The sequence below is a fragment of the Erythrolamprus reginae genome, chromosome 1 (assembly GCF_031021105.1).
Source record: "Erythrolamprus reginae isolate rEryReg1 chromosome 1, rEryReg1.hap1, whole genome shotgun sequence".
Taxonomy (NCBI): Eukaryota; Metazoa; Chordata; class Lepidosauria; order Squamata; family Dipsadidae; genus Erythrolamprus; species Erythrolamprus reginae.
The window spans coordinates 374,266,671-374,281,536 of record NC_091950.1 but is presented as its reverse complement, the minus strand read 5'-3'; the positions used below and the strand labels follow the sequence as shown (position 1 = coordinate 374,281,536).

Here is a 14,866-nt window from a genome sequence, read left to right as displayed (position 1 = left end):
TCCTTGAGTGTCACAAATATAGCAAATAGTGTACTGTAAACAGTCTGTATAATCTGTTAGTACCTTCAGAATGTTTAGCAAAAAAAGAGACAATAACCGCAAATGTATATCCTGAACCTATATGTACTTACTTACTTATAAGTAGGTTCAGCTTTTTGAAAGTACCTACGGGTACTTAGATCATAGCCTTATGCTGAAAATTCAGGAAGCCACAACACACTTTCCTAATACAGTGGTACCTCTACTTAAGAACTTAATTTGTTCCGTGACCAGGTTGTTCCCATAGGAATCTTCGAGTCTTCAGAGAGGGGCAGCATACAAATCTAATAAATAATAATCAATGTAAAAGCAAATAATGCATGCAAACCCATTAGGAAAAAATTAAAGCTCGGAATTTGGGTGGGAGGAGGAGGAAGAAGAGGAGGAAGACCGTCGCTGCTGAAGGAAGGAGGTGAGGTGAGGGGAATCAAAAAAATCCAAATATTTAAGGCTTTAAAAGAAAAAGTGACTCTGAGGCAGCGCCCAGAGAAAGGAAAACACTCCGTTCGCTCTGGGCTGCCCAGAGTGAAGGGAGCCTTTTCTCTGGACACTGGCAGAGGTTTATTCCTTCTCCAAGCGCCCAGAGAAAGGGAAATGCTTCGTTCGCTCTGGACTGCCAAAGCCTCTTTAAGCGCCACCAAAAGGCTCCTCTGGCAGCCCAGAAAAGCCTGAGATGGCCAGGATTAAAGGGGGAATGGCAGGAAACTGGCTGGGCCTTCGTGCCACTCTCAAATTTCCTGGGAAATTTTTCCGGGCTCGGGTTCTTAAGTAGAAAATGGTTCTTAAGTAGAGGCAAACAAATCTAGAAAAGTTCTTAAGTAGAGGCGTTCTTAAGTAGAGGTACCACTGAATTTCTTTTTAAGATCATTAGACTTATTATATAAATACATTGTCATTCTAGATATCACTGCATGTTGCATGCTATAATATTTTAGGTCAAAGTTGTAGGATAGCTTTATAACTTAGGAAAGTGAAACAAACAGTAGACCAATGAGCATGATCTGGCAAATATAAACCACCAGTTAAAAGTCTTCTATTGAAATAAAAAAAAGGAAAATTGATTGAATAACTATTGGGAATTGTTGGAAGACAATTATAGTATTATTCCTAGTTATCACATTCATAAGGTATCAATCTTATTGTATTCAGAGCAACTCAGATTGGATGGGGATTACAATATTACTACTATTGTGTACAACACAACAAGAATTGTTGTATTATACACAAACATAAGCACAGGCTTATGCTTAAAATTTGCAGCCACATTCCCAGGAAGGCAGAAGAAATTTAACCAAACCGATAAGGATTTAAAACCAAGGGGGAGATATTGAATCAGAATGGTAATCTGATTAATTATAATACTGTAGAGTGGAGAAAAGGTTTTCACACAAGAGAATATGGTCCTGGATAGAATTCATGGAGGGCCACACATTAGACAGACAGAGGCAAGGAATTGGCAGTGTGGACTTCAACCCCCAGAATTCCTCCTGAATAACAAGCTTTTGATTGACTAGCTTACAAGTAGGTACTCTGAATATAATGAAATAATGTTGGTCTAATAAAAATGATGTGGAGTGCTTACAAATTATTTATTTATTTATTCAATTTCTATGCTGCCCAACTCCCCAACATAAAACATCAATAATAGTACAAAAAACCTCTAAAAACAGTTTAAAAAGAATTTCCAATAGAAACAGTTAAACCCCTGCAGGCCATTTCTGGCCGGATCTGATTGGTTACCACCACAAGATCAATGGCCCCAGGCCTACTGGAAAAACCAACTCTTTACCACTTTCCATAAGGCCAATAGGTTGGGGGTAGTCCAGATCTCAGGTGATAACTGTTTCCAGAGAGCCGGGGCAGCCACAGAGGAAGCCTCCCCTGAGGATCCAACAGCCAACACTGTTTTGTTGACGGGACCCAGAGGAGACCAACTCTGTGGGCCCTTACTGGTCTCTGGGAGCTATGTGATAGAAGGCCCTCTCGGAGATAGTCTGGCCCTAAGCCATGTAGGGCTTTAAATGTAATTACCAACACTTTGAATTACGTCCGGAGACCAATTGGGAACCAGTGCAGTTTGCAGAGGATTGTTGTAATGTGGGTGTACCTAGGTGCCCCCATAACTCACGCAGCTGCATTCTGGACTAACAATAGTCTCTGAACACTTTTCAGGGGTAGCTCTATGTAGGATGTGTTGCAATAATCTAACGCTGAGGTGACAAGGGCATGAGTGACATGTGAGAAAAGCCTCCTAATCCACGTAGGGTTGCAATTGGTGCATTAGGTGAACCTGTGCAAAGGTCCTTCTAGCTACAGCTGTCAAATGTTGGTCTAATTAGCTGTGAATCTAGGAGGACACCCATTCTGATGGAGGCAATTCCCCCCCCCATCCAGAACCAAAGATGGACAGTTGATACAGTCTCTTGGAGGCAATACCCTCAGCCACTCGGTGTTGTCAGGGTTACGTCTGAACCTGTTAACTCCCATCCAGACCCTCACAACCTCCAGACATCGCCACATCATATCCACTGCTTCACTGAACTGACACAGGGTGGAGATATTTAACTGGGTGTCATCAGCATATTGCTGATACCTCACCCTGTATCATCAGATAATCTCACCCAGTGGTTTCATGTAGATGTTAAATAGGAGAGGAGAGAGGACCGAACCCTGAGGAACCCCAGAAAAGAAGGGTCTAGGGGTCAATCTCTGTCCTCCTACCAATACCAACTGCAACTGGCCACAGAGAAAGGAGATGAACCACCGTAACATGGTGCCTCCCACTCCCAACTCCCTTAGTCATTGCAGAAGGATACCATGGTCAATGGTATCAAAAGTACCTGAGAGGTCAAGTAGCACCAAGATGGAGGAATGACTCACATCTCAGGCTCGCCAGAGATCATCCATCAAAGTGACTAAAGTAGTTTCCGTGCTGTAGCCAGGTCTGAAGCCCGATTGAAAAGTATCTAGATAATCTGTTTCATCCAGTGACTGTGACTGAATATGCAGTATTCCCTAAGGCAGTGGTTCCCAAACTTGGCAACTTTAAGACTTGTGGACTTTAACTCCCAGAATTCTCCAGCCTGCTATTCTGGGAATTGAAGAGTCCACAAGTCTTAAAGTTGCCAAGTTTGGGAACCACTGCCCTAAAGGATCAGAATATTCATGATTTTTGCTTAAGTCACAGGGTTTTTTTTCAGCTGAGGATGTTTGTTTTGCTATGTTTATTAGACATTAAAAGAATTAAGAAAAAGGTACCTTTGCCGCCTTGAATTATGGGCTAAATTAATAAAAGTGGGATAAAAAACCAAACTAGACTATTGTAATGCCCTAAATTTTTATGCAATGTCCCACGTTTACCAGGTAAGCTTAATTTGAGAACTGATATCTTTAAGGAATATCCTTTCAGCTGTTCAGTTCTTGTTTGCAATTGGTACTGTTATTGGCATCCAGGCATCCTTAGGATATGCCTCATTTTACATAGTAGATGCTGAAATGTTAGTGTCCATGCTTCTTAAAAAATAACATACTGTTCTGTTTACTGTAACCACACTACTGTATCTGTTTGTCCATTAATTATAATTTTCCCCTTATTTTTATATTGCTATTTCAATGGCAAAGGAGGCAGGATGTAACTCAGTAAAACTACTGTACTTTTTTTGAATTATGGATTATTTGCATTCAGTCCTCACATAGGCAAAAAAAAAATGCAGTACACTGTTATATTCCTTTATATACATGTTGTATAAATTAAGGCAGCAAGCAAAAATGGAAGCTATACAGGATAACTTTGTGAAATAATTCATAGATGCAGAATTTACTTTTAACTTTTGGAGACAATGTTTAATACTGTAAGTATTTGGGAAAGCCTTATATAGGAATATTAAAATAGCACACCTGATTATTTAAAACAAAATCTCTTAAAAGGGCTGTATTCCACCCTAAGCAATTGTCTGTATGGCCTTTTCTGATATTGGGTATATATTTTACACTGTATCTGATTTGTGTGTCTTTCATAATGTGATGGGATCATGCATGCTAGTATTATTAGGCAGTGAAAATCCTTTGGTCAGTAGATTTATTCTAACAGAATTAAGGAACTGGGGAATCTACAATCCTTTAAAGCAGTTAAGTAGTAAAAGCACTAAACTATAAATATTCGTATACTCAGAACGTTTGTTCCATAAAGTGATTGAAATTTTGTATACTGAATATTGGCAAAAATATTACCTTACATAGGAAAGTTTGTTCAAGAATGAATAAATGAATGAACCTGATTTGTTTCTACAGCAAACATTTTAAAACGAGGTTGTCTGTTATGTCCAAATGTTCATGTATAATATCCAGAAATCTTGGTTAATACTTTGGCAATGATGGGGATAGGAATTCTGGATACAGCAGTTGAGGAAGACTGCTAGAAGAACATGTACAACTGCCAATTAAATAAATACATAAGCCCAACCATTTCATGAATAAAGCACTAGTGGTAAGCTGATATATCTGTGCCTTTCAAGTTAATGCCAGTTATTTCTGTCTTTTAAATACAGCTGCACTGTAGTTTGTTAATGTCATTTTATTTAATTATACTGAGCTCTCCTCCCTGAAGATATGATACTGAATTACCAGGAACACCAGTCATTGACAGAGGATTTGATAATAGATATTTAAAAAAATAAAACAGGTCATTTCAGTTCTTTTGGAGATGTTTCAAGGTCAAAACTCTCACCAAATACTTGACACAAATGTCAGATTTGTATTTAAAAAAAGCTTTGCACACTGAAATACAGTGATATCTTGTCTTACAAACTTAATTGGTTCCGGGATGAGGTTCTTAAAGTGAAAAGTTTGTATGACGAAACAATGTTTCCCATAGGAATCAATGGAAAAGTGATTAATGCGTGCAAGCCCAAAATTCACCCCTTTTGCCAGCCGAAGCACCCATTTTTGCACTGCTGGGATTCCCATGAGGCTCCCCTCCATGGGAAACCACACCTCCGGACTTCTGTGTTTTTGCAATGCTGCAGGGGAATCCCAGTAGGGGAATCCCAGCATCTCAAAAACAAGCGCTTCGCTGGCAATAGAAGTCCGGAGGTGGGGTTTTCCAGCGAGGGGAGCATCAGTGAAATCGCAACATCACAAAAACACCGAAGTCCTCAAAACCCCACCTCCAGACCTCTGTGTTTTTATGATGCTGTGATCTCACTGAGGCTCCCCTCACTGGGAAACCCCACCTACCAACTTCCGTTGCCAGTGAAGCGCCCATTTTTGCGCTGCTGGGATTCCCCTGCTGGGATTCCTCTGCAGCATCACAAAAACACGGAAGTCCGGAGGTGGGGTTTCCCATGGAGGGGAGCCTCAGGGGAATCCCAGCAGCACAAAACGGGTGCTTCGCTGGCAACGGAAGTCCGGAGGTGGGGCATCCCAGCGGTGGCAGTGGGTTTGTAAGGTGAAAATAATTTGCAAGAAGAGGCAAAAAAATCTTAAACCCCGGGTTTGTATCTCAAAAGGTTTGTATGATGAGGTGTTTGTAAGACGAGGTATCACTGTATGCAGCTCTTTCAACATGCACAATTCTTTTAAGCAATTAATTGCACTACCAATGTATTTTGCTGATGGAGTAAGGGGCACAATGTGACACAAGCATCATTTATACCAGGGGTCTCCAACCGTGGCAACTTTAAGACTTGTGGACTTTCAACTTCCAGAATTCCTCAGCCAGCAAAGCTGGGAGTTCTGATAGTTGAAGTCCACAAGTCTTAAAGTTGTCAAGGTTGGAGACCCCTGATTTATATAGTGACTTTTTCTCTTTCTTTCCACTCCACTCTGGTGAGGGTATCCAGATCTGCTCTTTGGATTCCCTCAGCCCTATAGAAGAAATTTGAAGGAGTGGGCAAGAGGCATTTGGGAATTTGCATGGAAGGAAGGACCAGTAGATCAAAGCAAAAGAAAATACTCCCACAAAGGATGGTGACACTGAAAAATAATTATCTTTAAAATCACAATTATTTTTGAAATATACATATGGCCAGTGGTAAAATCCAATTTTTTTTACTATTAGTTCAGCGGCTTGAAAGGTGTGGCTTAGTGGGTGTGGATACACAAAATCTCCATTCCTACACCATTCCAGGTGAAGGATACTACAAAATCCTCATTCCCTCCCCACCCCTGGGGGAAGGATATTGCAAGATCTCCATTCCCTCACCACTCAAATACACCAAAGATGGCATTTGCCAGTTCTCTGAACTGCTCAAAATTTCCTCTATTGGATCTCCAGAATCTGCTAGGTTTCACCCATGCATATGACACCAAACTACAAATCTATGAATGTCTATGTAGAATAGTCCCTTTCTTCAAATATAAGCATCCATGAGACTGGACTGTTTATTCATAGGTTGACATAAGATTTGTGTCCACTAATTACCTACTTTGAACTGGGTTTGCTTTGTTTAACCATTTATGTGGGGTCCTCCAATTGATGTCTACAGATGGAATAGACTTGGAAAGAAAATGCCCCAGGATTAATAGCAATAGCACTTCAATACCACTTACAGACCTCTCTAAGTAGTTTAGAGAGTCAGCATATTGCTCCCAACAATATGGCTCCTCATAATAATAGACTATTTTAAAATTACAGATAGTTTTAATTAATTTTAGTAACTAAGTAATTTTGTCAGCATTCTTTGATCAAGCCTTCAACAAATATAATAGGCAGAAATTCTATTGGTATAGTTTTCTAGGCTAGAAGACAATGAATTCTAATCCTGCCTTTGGCACAAAGCCACTCGCCTGATCTTGGACCGGTCAATCATTCTCTCCCAGTCTCAGGAAGCAAGCAATAGCAAACTACTCCCCAAATCTTGGCAAAAACACTGCAGAGATAAGTCCAGACAGCTGCCAGGAGTCAAGGCACAGAGTCATATAAGAACATAAGGACATAAGAAGAGCCATGCTAAATCAGGCCAAAGCCCATCGAGTCCAGCGTTCTGTGTCACAGTGACCCACCAATTGTCCTTGGGGATCTTGAGCAGAAAGAGAAGGCAAAACCCTCCCTTTCCCCTGCCCCACCAACAAATGGTACTCAAGGGAATCCTGCCTGCCTCAACCAACATAGAGGCGGCACATGGACATCCATTTAAATAACCACCGATACACTGAAGCACAAACAATGCTCCATAATACACCAATATTAAGAGAGCCGGGGTGGTGCAGCAGGTAGAGTGCTGTACTGCAGGCCACTGAAGCTGACTGTAGATCTGAAGGTCAGCGGTTCAAATCTCATCACCGGCTCAAGGTTGACTCAGCCTTCCATCCTTCCGAGGTGGGTAAAATGAGGACCCAGATTGTGGGGGCAATATGCTGGCTCTGTTAAAAAGTGCTATTGCTAACATGTTGTAAGCCGCCCTGAGTCTAAGGAGAAGGGCGGCATAAAAATCGAATAAATAAATAAATAAAATAAATAAATATACATATGCGCTCAATGCACACAACCTTCCCCCTATTGTAGATCACCTACTGGATCTCTAACTTTTTTCAAGTACTGTACATGCATATCCTGCCTTTCATCTTGCAAATGCATCATCCCTTTTTTCCCTGTAAGAAGTAAGAGAGCATCACTGGCACAAAGTGATGTCCCTCAGCATTCGTGGTTCAGGGCAGATTTGAATTAAGGTTTACCTGATCCTAGTGCAAAAAATAAATCACTACACCACAGTGTAACTGAGATGAAGGTATAGCTCCTTTTTGATGAATCATATGGCAAATATTTAAAATAATTTATCCTAGAATTTGACAAGCCATCAAATCCTTTCCTCCTTTGGATTTTCTCTGCGTGTGCGTACGTGTTTATGTGTGTTTGTGTGTGTGTGTGTGTGTGTGAGACAGAGAGAGAGAGAGAGAGAGAGACTATTTTGACTAACATGAGACCATATTAGGCTCAGTTCTACCACAATTCCTCTACCTTTATTCTTAGACTATAAGGTAAAAGGGAACCATTGAATGTGCCTGTCATGCAATATGCTGTAAAGTTAAGAATATTAAATGAATAAAAATATGAATGTAGTCCTTCAAAGGTTAGGTTTTCTATTGGTGATGGAGACATAATGAAACTTTTACTGTAACCAGTAGATACTGCATTATTTGTAGGAAATGTTGTTTAGTTTACACAGTTGTGTTAGTTTATAACAGCTGTGCCAACAAGAGTAAAATATATTGTGACTACAATTTTAGAGGATGGCATACAGATAATACTAATACACTCATGCTGTTTCTGCCTCCAAATCAAATTAACTCTGGAATCAGGCCTCCATGTTTGAAAAAGTTCAGAACTGAAGACACACCCTCTAAAGTTACATCATATTATTTTTTGGTCTGTCTTCAGAAAGTTATAGTGTGGTTTTGTACGTTTGTGTCTGATGGAATGTACTGTATGACTGTAAGCAATGCATGTATTGCTGATATTTGTCCTCAAACCTCTCTTAAATGAATTAAAAATATAAAAATCTGACTTTATCTGTGAACCATATATATGTTTGCATGCGTGCCTCAAATAATAAAGATGCATTAAAATATATGCAAGCACGGGTACATACATATAAATGAAATAATTGCCTTTTACAGCATTCTCTAATCCTCCTAAAAGTAGCTTTGTTTTATTATTGTGTCACTGTACCTTTTTAAATAGATGTAGCAATACCACAATCTGTATACCCCCCCCCCCAAATAAAACATCCCCTGATAATAAATCCAATCAGGCTTTTGAGTGCATGGCAATAAGGCCAAGCGCTTATTTCAGGGTTAAAAAAATATAAGACAGGGTCTTATTTTCAGGGAAACAAGGTAGTAAAGATGTGATTATATTTACCTTCCTCTGATCCTGCAGAATCTGTATTAGGTTGACAAGTGATATTCTCAAACTAAACAGTAACTTGCTTAATAACAGATTCTTCTTAGCGTTCGCATAAAGTCTGAACACTAATATGATTTCAATTTACTCCTTCCATTCTTCCTCTTGGCTATTCTTCATCCATATATTAATGTACTTATCTTGTTCTTAGCTGAAATGCAATACATTTTTCTGCCTGTCCTTTACATATGAATCTATGAAACAAAATTTTATTGAATTATTTTATTTTACCTTTAGTTTTATAATTCATATAATTCTTTGTTTATTTAGCTGGCAAGTTTAAAAAATTACTCTAGTATTCAGCAAAATAGCTATTAAATAATACTAGGGACTTTATTTATTTATAGTGTGAATAACAATTGTAGTATCAGGCAGCTTTATAAATATTTATATGAGATTTATAAGGCCACCCAACTCCATGGCAAACCTGGGTGGTTTACAACAATAAAAACATACAAAGCCCATATAACAAAGGAGAAAAGTGTCTGTCTATAATAAAAAAGCAACCATCTCAACATACATAATCCAGTAGGAGACTTATTACCCATTCTATCCCAAAGATATGGGAACGGGGAAGTTCAGTCATATTTTAAATGCTTTTAAAATGATTCTATTATATAGGCTATAATAACAAAATCTCAAAAGCCTGATATTCTCACTCCCTCTTATATCAAAAAGAATCAATTTGCACAATTTTGCATTTCTGTCTCCATTTCAGAGCTATGCTAGTGTTTAGGTCTTAAACATAAAACTTATCAGGAAAGACTTAATGAACTCAATCTGTATAGTCTGGAGGACAGAAGGGAAAGGGGAGACATGATCGACACATTTAAATATATTAAAGGTTTAAATAAGGTTCAGGAGGGAAGTGTTTTTAATAGGAAAGTGAACACAAGAACAAGGAGGCCCATCTGAGATTAGTTGGGGGAAAGATCAGAAGCAATGTAAGAAAATATTATTTTACTGAAAGAATAGATGCTTAGAATAAACTTCCAGCATATGTGGTTAGTAAATCCACAGTAACTGAATTTAAACATGCCGGGGATAAACATACATGCACCCTAAGATAAAATACAGGAAATAGTATAAGGGAAGACTCGATGGACCATGAGGTCTTTTTCTGTCGTCAATCTTCTATGTTTCTATGTTTCTAGATAAAGGCTTTTTCATGGCTATCTCTATACTGCTCTAAAGTGACAGATTACAGGCACAATGCTTTATCTAATGTGAAGCAAGAGGGGCAAAAGCAGAAGCCCACACGTTAGGGACATCAAGCTAAATGTTCCCCAGTGCCACCATTGACCAGAACAGCTCAGAGAAAGAAGAAACAGGAGAATGACCCTACCATCAAGTCTACTTCTTGGTGATCAAGACATATATTATTATTATTATTATTATTATTATTATTATTATTATTACTACTACTACTACTATTATTATTATTATTATTATTCATTAGATTTGTATGCTGCCCTTCTCCGAAGACTCGGGGCAGCTCACAGGATACAATGTAAACAATACAGCAACAAATCCAATCAATTAAAATTTACAAACTAGAAGCCCAATACAGTAAAATGAAAACTAATGAAGAGTATGCCATTCAGAGATCAAGAAAAAACAGAATGGATTCTTAGGTCTCAAATTGAGGCTTATTAATGGAGCATTGTTTGTGCTTGTTAATGACTTCGGATAAGCCTCAATTTGAGACCTAAGAATTACTAGGCATCAGACATCATTACTGTACATTCAATGAAGTATTAGTATTAATTGAAAGGAGTCTAGAGAATCCTAGAATCATAAGTTTGGAAAACTAATGAAAATAGTCAAGAACTGTTGAATTCTCAATGATTTTTTGAGGAAGAGTTGTATTACTGTATATAGCCTCCTTCAAGACATCCCACAATGCATGAATTCATCTACACATTATTTCCCAAGCAGCCTTCATGAACCCAGTAAACAGATGGCTGGATTCAAGAGTGGAAGTTCTTTCACTCTGTATTATAGCTTTTAACATGTAAATCACAGTAGTAGATTATAGGTTTGTGTCTGGAATGTTTGGTGTTCTCCGTTATTTTGTGAGTTTTGTGTTTGTATTGGGTTTTTTCCCCTACATTTATATCCATCCTACTGCTCCCTTTCAGGATAAGAAACATTACATAAAACACAGAAAAGGAGTAAGTAATAGACAAAAAAAAAAAAAGAAGAAGTAGAACATGAAGCCAAAAAAAAAAGCAGGTAGAGTGCTGTACTGCAGGCCACTGAAGCTGACTGTAGATCTGTAGGTCAGCAGTTCAAATCTCATCACAGGCTCAAGGTTGACTCAGTCTTCCGTCCTTCCGAAGTGGGTAAAATGAGGACTCGGATTGTGGGGGCAATATGCTGGCTCTGTTAAAAAGGACTATTGCTAACATGTTGTAAGCCGCCCTAAGTCTAAGGAAAAGAGTGGCATAAAAATCAAATAGATAGGTAGATAGATAGATAGATAGATAGATAGATAGATAGATAGATAGATAGATAGATAGATAAAGTACAACTATCACAATACAATGCCTTTCTATCACACCAGCCCTGCTAGTTTTCTTTGCAACTATATCCCATTTAATTATTTTATTGTATATCTGATTACATGGTATTCTCATGACTTTTGGAATACGTACATTCCCCCCCCCCACTGTATTTGTTTTTCTTAGTAAAATATTGAACCAATGTTTATTTTGCCCTGAAGACAAACCAGGTCTCCCTGTAGTGGTAAAAAGCCCCCTTTATGTGCTACCTAGAAACTCTCCAGCCATGCTATTAAAACAGAAGCACCATTTTCTGCTATTCAAACCAGGAAACAGAGAGCAGCAGTCAGGTTGACCTAAAATATGCATCTCAGTTTAAAAAACAGAAGAAATCCTTTTCCCCATCCCTTCATGATATTGGGCTACCACAAATCAAAAGTACAGTATTAACATACAGCTGTCAGAAAAGTGTCTGTTATATTACTAATTTGCATCGTAATTGAACATACTACTGCATATGTGCATCCCCTCCAACTCTATTATTCAAAACGTTGTGCCAATGAAAATTTTATTTATTTATGAGTCCCATAGGATTGGCGGCATATTAAGTCAAATAAATTAAATTAAACTAAATTAAATTATTTATCAAACATATATAGGATAGTAGTACTTTGTGTAAACATAAATAAAAAGTTACGATAAAAGAGGACAATAGGACAGGGACGGTTGGCACAGCGGTGTGTTTATGCACCACTTAATTCATACTTTAATTCTGCAAATTGAGTATGAAGATTTGACTGCTGATTTTCCTACCACCATGCTAAATTATATATTTTGCACCATAGAAGCTGATTCTGTAAAAATCGTAGCATTCCCACAGTTTTTTCTCACTTTGCATTACTGAAAGTAAAGAATTCGACATTAAATCCAATTCTGGGAGCAGCAAAGACAGAGCTTTTACAAATCATTCTCCCCGCCCCGTTTTACCGGAGAAAGAAAGAGTGAGCGCATTGCATCCTGGGAGCAGAAGGCTCTTCTCGCTCGCTTCGACCCGACTAACTACAAGTCCCAGCAAGCTTTGGGAGAAAAGAGGGAAGGAAGAACGCCTATGTCCGTCTGTCTTCCGGCGAGAGGAACGCTCACATGGTTGCTGGCGCACATGAGAAAGCATGGATGCTGCGAGCAAGTGGAGGAATTTGCCCAGCGCTCCAAATCTCAAGCATCTCACGGCGTCGGATTACGGCTTGCCCAGAGAGCAACAGAGGCCTGCCCTTCAGGATATTGCACGGGCTCATATTGAGTCGTTTAACTACGCCGTAAGCGAAGGACTGAACCGTGCCGCGCAGGTGAGAAAGTTGGAGGGGAAAGATTAAAAAAACAAACATTGCAACGAGGTGGGGAGCGGATTAAGGATGTGGGGGATCAATTGAAAAGGAACTGGGATGTATAAATATTATTAAAATATTAGAAGGGATACCAAAATAATATAAACTCTAATATAATATAATAAACATAATCTAATACATAGTAATATAATAATAATATATAAAATTATATTAATTATATAATTTATATATATATATACATTATAACATATATATAATATATAATTAATAATATAATAAACATATCTAATCCTGTTACGGTTAAGAGGGCCGTACCCCAAGGCAGCATACTTAGACCAACACTCTTTATACTCTATATCAGGGGTAGGCAAAGTTGGCTCTTCCAGGACTTTTGGACTTCAACTCCCAGAATTCCTGAGCCAATCATGCTAGCTCAGGAATTATGGGAGTTGAAGTCCACATGTTGTAGAAGAGCCAACTTTGCCTACCCCTGCTCTATATAAATGACCTTTGCGATTCCATTATGAGCAATAACACAGCTACTCTCCAAAAAGACCTTGACTTTGTGTCTGAATGGTCAAACATCTGGCAACTCCAAATCTCAACCCAAAAATGCCCTGGTCTACACATTGGCAAAAAGAATCAGAACACCAAATACAAGCTGGATAAATAAGACCTTGCAGATAACTCTGTTAAAGACCTTGGAATACTCGTATCAAATGACCTAAGTGCCAAAGCCCACTGCAACAACATAGCTAAAAAGGCTTCAAGAGTTGTTAACTTAATCCTAAAGAGCTTCTGCTCCGGTAATCTCACACTACTAACCGGAGCATACAAAACTTTTGTCAGACCAATCTTTGACTACAGCTCATCTGTCTGGAACCCGCACCACATTTCAGACATAAATACCCTAGAATATGTCCAGATATACTTTACTGGAAGAGCCCTTCACTCCTCCACTCGCAACAGAATACCCTACACAACTAGACTTACAATCCTAGGTTTAGAAAGCTTAGAATTACATTGCCTTAAACATGCCCTAAGGATACCCAATAAAATCATCTGCTACAACATCCATCCTGTCAACGACTACTTCAGCTTTAACCACAAGAACACATGAGCACACAACTGATAGAAACTTAAACCGTTCCAAACTCGACTGCAGGAAATACGACTTTAGTAACCGAGTAGTTAATGCATGGAACTCACTATCTGTCTCATCACCTAAACCCCCCCCCCCCAAACTTTACTCTTAGACTATCCACTGTTGATTTCTCCTGATTCCTAAGAGGTCAGTAAGGGGCATGCATAAGTGCACCAGCGTGCCTTCCGTCCCCTGTCCTAATGTTTCTCTCTTACTAGTATGTATACAAATGTTGTTAATGTATATCTTTGTATACCACCAAATAAATATAAATAAACAAATAAATATAAATATAAAAAATATATTTAATAGTATATTATCAGTCTGTTTAATAAGAAATTGATTAGAACTGAAATCACTCAAGGGAAGGTCAAGAGGGAGAGAGAGAGAAAGTAGTTGGAGAAAGGTAGAGGTGGGGTGAAGAGAGGAAGAAAGGATGGAGAGAAGGGAAGGAAGGTCAATGGGAGAGATGGAGAGAGCAGGAGGGGAGTAAGAAAGAAACAAGAACACAGACTAACAACCTATTAATATAATAGAGGTGTTGATATGAAAACAAAAGAGATCAAATAGAATTAAGTAACCATGCATGTTATGGATATGTTTGTAATGGTATTTGCATTGAAATATGTATGAATATGAAGTTTAAAAAAATTATTTAAAAAATTATATATATATAAAAAGAAAAGGAATCAGGATGGAAAATGATATAAAATTAAACTTTTGCTTGTAGAGAAGACAGCACTCCACTCCTCAACAAATCAAATAGTTCTTAGGGGGGGAAAAGGTACTGTATGTGATGCAGTATCTTCATTGTTTTTATCAGATCTCTTTTAACAGGCTTGGTTGCAGAGAGAAGTAAATTTTTGATGCAATATGTAGTTTCTAGAAAAGTGCCATGCTAGAGTTTGACAACCCCTAGCATGCTTTGATC

The 14,866-nt window shown here is 38.5% G+C and overlaps 1 protein-coding gene across 1 annotated transcript in view; it reads left to right on the top strand.

The window, feature by feature from the left end:
* The first annotated feature begins 12,525 nt into the window (after positions 1 to 12,525).
* The window catches only part of POLR1B (RNA polymerase I subunit B), a 32,659-nt gene continuing 30,318 nt past the window's right edge, over positions 12,526 to 14,866 (top strand). The window contains exon 1 of the mRNA XM_070734616.1: positions 12,526 to 12,791. Coding sequence (XP_070590717.1) covers positions 12,615 to 12,791 — 177 coding nt within the window. The 5' untranslated portion in view covers positions 12,526 to 12,614. The remainder of the gene's footprint in view (positions 12,792 to 14,866) is intronic.